We start from the raw sequence: 2,607 nt of genomic DNA on the forward strand, positions 1-2,607 counted from the left end.
GGGACGGGGGGAGGGGGGAGGGAGGGGACGGCCGTGTGGGGGGAGGGGAGGAGGCGGGGGGAGGGGACGGTCGTGTGGGGGAGGGGAGGAGGCACGGGGAGGGGGGAGGGGACGGCCGTGGGGGGAAGGGACGGCCGTGTGGGGGGAGGGGAGGAGGGACGGGGACGGGGAGGGAGGGGACGGCCGTGTGGGGGGAGGGGAGGAGGGACGGGGAGGGGGGAGGGAGGGGACGGCCGTGTGGGGGGAGGGGAGGAGGGACGGGGAGGGAGGGGACGGCCGTGTGGGGGGAGGGGAGGAGGCGGGGGGAGGGGACGGTCGTGTGGGGGGAGGGGAGGAGGGACGGGGAGGGAGGGGACGGCCGTGTGGGGGGAGGGGAGGAGGCGGGGGGAGGGGACGGTCGTGTGGGGGGAGGGGAGGAGGCATGGGGGGAGGGGAGGAGGGACGGGGAGGGGAGAGGGAGGGGACGGCTGTGTGGGGCGAGGGGATTCAGCAGCAAGGGGGCTGAAGAGGCCGGGGAGGAGCGACATTATGACGGTGGACGGAGGTGGTCTGGGTGATGGAGGGGTTGTGGGATCAGAGTCTCAGCGCAGCCTCACATAGCAGAGGGAGGGGGGGAGGAGACGGAGGGGGGTGGGGACGGACAGAGCGAGGGACGGAGGGGTTGGACGGGGCGGAGGGGGGAGTGGTCGAGGGGGGAAGACGGACTGGGTGGCGGGGAGGGGGGGTGCAGAGGTTGTGGGGGACCAATCTTTCACTCTCGGAGAGTGGATCCGTGTCCCCCAGTTGTTTAATCCCAGCGAGATGTTCTGGTTCCCTGACGGGTTTCACTGAGCCCAGCTCCAGCTCCAGTTCACCGGCATGTCTGTTGTTTTCAGGTGGATGTGGAGAGGCCGGACTTAGCGAGTTTCCCGGAGTTTGGATCGGCTGTTTATCAGGAATGCATCCTGGGCCCAGGAGAGGTTCTGTTCATCCCAGTGCAGCACTGGCATTACGTGAGGGCTCTCAACACCAGCTTCTCTGTCAGCTTCTGGTGGGCCTGATCAGTGTGACAGAGAGAGAGAGAGCGAGAGAGACGGAGAGAGAGCGAGAGAGACGGAGAGAGAGCGAGAGACGGAGAGAGAGCGAGAGACGAAGAGAGAGCGAGCGAGATGGAGAGAGAGCGATAGATGGAGAGAGAGCAAGACGGAGAGAGAGATCATGACAGAAATAGAGAGAGAATGTCCTGTCCTGTGCAGAGAGACTCTGCAATTAAAGAGAGAGGTGAATTCTCGGTGCAGCTGCCGACCCCTCCAGATTACAGCCCATCCCAGCAGCAGCGGCGGCCCCTGCTCTGTGCAGTAGGTGTGATGTGCCGTGGGGTGCGAGGGTGGGCGATCGGTGTAGGTCCTGGACCGACTGCCGCTGGGAACGGCCCCACCCAGGGCTCAGGGGATGGTGCGAGAGACCAGAGAATGTAATAGTCCCGCCCCCATCGGCAGTGTTCCGCTGGGAGACAATGCCCCCCCCCCCAGCACCGCTCCCCCACTCCCCCCACACCGCTCCCCCACTCCCCCCACACTGCTCCCCCCACACCGCTCCCCCACTCCCCCCACACCACTCCCCCACTCCCCCACTCCCCCCACACCGCTCCCCCACTCCCCCCACACCGCTCCCCCACTCCCCCCACACCGCTCCCCCACTCCCCCCACACCGCTCCCCCACTCCCCCCACACCACTCCCCCACTCCCCCACTCCCCCCACACCGCTCCCCCACTCCCCCCACACCGCTCCCCCGCTCTCCCTGCACCGCTCGCCCAGCATGCGGTGGGGCGGAGCATCGTCTCCCACGCCTGGCCTGGGGAGTCCACCGTCTGGTCTCCCGGCCACAGGCCCCACCTGCTGGTGCTCTGCTCCCACTGCCGATCCTCCCGCTGCAGTTGCAGCCACGGTGTCAGTACCGCAATACCCCAGCCCTGCCCCTCCGGCCGATCAGCGCCCTGTGGAGGGGTGGTCAGTCCCCTGTTGAGCGAGCACACACTCTCCCCTCCGCCAGCTGATTAACAACAAATTATACAGCCACCGGACGTCCCAAAGCACTTTACAGCAGGAGCACTGTTTGCAGTGTAGTCCCTGTTGTAATGTGGGAAACACAGCAGCCAGTTTGCACACAGCAAGCTCCCACACAGCAATGTGATAATGACCAGAGAATCAGTTTCAGTGATGTTGATTGAGGGATAAATATTGGCCCCAGGACACTGGGGAGAACTCCCCTGCTCTTCTTCAAAATAGTGGCCGTGGGATCTTTTACATCCACCCGAGAGAGCAGACGGGGCCTCGGTTTAATGTCTCATCCAAAAGACCAGCCATTAACCGGGCCGTCTGTCTCGCTGCTGTGTTGTGGGATCTTGCTGTGCTAATGGGACTCAGCACTTTACACGGAACAGTGACTGGTGCAGGGTAATCCAGCCGAACTCTCGGGGTTCTTTCTGATAGAGACAGGGTGCTCAGTACGTGACGATTATTGTGGGGAGGGGGAGCACCTCGATCACAGCTCGGTGAGCCAGGCACAGAGAAAGAATACCATCTTTCGTGTGATTCATCGTAAATAAAATGCTTTCCTTTGCTTTC

The 2,607-nt window shown here is 64.1% G+C and overlaps 1 protein-coding gene across 9 annotated transcripts in view; it reads left to right on the forward strand.

Annotated features, from left to right (window-relative positions):
• Window positions 1–2,607, forward strand: part of kdm8 (lysine (K)-specific demethylase 8) — a 48,301-nt gene extending 45,694 nt beyond the window's left edge. For 8 of the 9 annotated variants that reach the window (XM_070901457.1, XM_070901459.1, XM_070901461.1 and 5 more), the window contains one exon: window positions 873–2,607. In XM_070901457.1, the coding sequence (XP_070757558.1) occupies window positions 873–1,040 (168 nt within the window). In that variant the 3' untranslated portion in view covers window positions 1,041–2,607. The remainder of the gene's footprint in view (window positions 1–872) is intronic. The other variant, XM_070901463.1, reaches the window with a different exon arrangement.

This window comes from Pristiophorus japonicus, chromosome 15 (genome assembly GCF_044704955.1).
Source record: "Pristiophorus japonicus isolate sPriJap1 chromosome 15, sPriJap1.hap1, whole genome shotgun sequence".
In the NCBI taxonomy this organism is placed as follows: Eukaryota; Metazoa; Chordata; class Chondrichthyes; family Pristiophoridae; genus Pristiophorus; species Pristiophorus japonicus.